Consider the following 1,155-nt stretch of genomic DNA (forward strand, 5'->3'; position numbering starts at 1 on the left):
AAGGGCTGCATGGGACGCATGGCCAAGGACACCACCACCTTGGCAAGGTGGTGGTTGAGATGGTGACATTTTTGCTGAACAAAGAGCAGATGAACGGGTAGAAGCTTGGAGAAGAAGAAAACAAGAGAGCTGAAAACAGAGAGCTAGGAGACCAGGAAGAGGAAGACAAAGAGCTTGAGAAGAAGAAAGATAGAGCAAAAGGAAAAGGAGGAACATAAGGTAAGTATTAACCTTGATTTCATGTCTCTATTTTTTCTATTGATTTTTGCAATATTTTATGCATAGTTCAGATGTGCATATTGAGCCATACATTTGGTCTATTGGTCGGTCCCAAAGATGACTTTGGATTTGTTATCATTGCTTTATTTGCCATTGTTATTCTCACGTTACTTGCTATCCTTTTTCTTGCTGAAAAGTAACCTCACTTTGTTTTAACTTTGTTGTGAAAAGTTTGAGAATCATTTTTCGTTCATGTTTGATTTAATCTCTCCCACCCGGTCAGCAAGCTCATTGATAATCTATGCAGTGGCGCTTCTACTGATGTCATGTGTCGTTTATTATGTTATGCTCTGTTTCTGGAGACTCTCTTTGCTATAATTTTCCTCTATTTTCGGTTCTTATCCAAATGCATTGAGCTAGAAGGAAGAAGAGAGAGCGGTGGTCTCTCACGGCGACCTTCACGAGTTAAGGTCATCGTTCTTAGTTTCAAACATGGTGGATGGATCACAACATTCGTTAATATTTCAGAAAATAAATGGGCAGTCTTATCTCTTTTCTACATTGTCGCCTAATTTGCAATCCAGAAATACCAGTGTACACAGTCTAAGCAGTGCCTATGTGAATGGAGGTTTGCAGACTTCTTTGCTGCCAGCAAGCAATGGCAATGGCCTGGCCTGGCCCTTGTATCACCCTTGTCTCCCATCTTTGCTCAAGCTTCTATGGAGAAAGGTACAAAAGGTTTTTATGATTGATTTCCTTATGGGAGGAGTTTCTATCGTAGTCTCCAAGTCAGCTGCTGCATCAATTGAGCGAGTTAAGCTCTTGATTCAGAATCGGGATGAGATTATTAAGGCTACCATGTTGTCTGAACTATACAAGGGAATTACTGACTGCTTTGCCAGAACTAATAAGAATGAAGACGTCTTTTCCCTCTAG

The 1,155-nt window shown here is 40.7% G+C and overlaps 1 protein-coding gene across 1 annotated transcript; it reads left to right on the top strand.

Annotated features, from left to right (window-relative positions):
* The first annotated feature begins 711 nt into the window (after window positions 1-711).
* On the top strand, window positions 712-1,155 carry LOC104877930 (ADP,ATP carrier protein 3, mitochondrial-like). The gene has a single exon (XM_010647456.1). It carries the CDS (start codon window positions 712-714, stop codon window positions 1,153-1,155), a length of 444 nt encoding a protein of 147 aa, XP_010645758.1.

The sequence above is a fragment of the Vitis vinifera genome, chromosome 16, assembly GCF_030704535.1.
Source record: "Vitis vinifera cultivar Pinot Noir 40024 chromosome 16, ASM3070453v1".
Taxonomy (NCBI): Eukaryota; Viridiplantae; Streptophyta; class Magnoliopsida; order Vitales; family Vitaceae; genus Vitis; species Vitis vinifera.

Coding starts and splice junctions, on each gene's coding strand:
- LOC104877930 (XM_010647456.1), top strand. CDS start 712: ATGGTGGATGGATCACAACATTCGTTAATATTTCAGAAAATAAATGGG.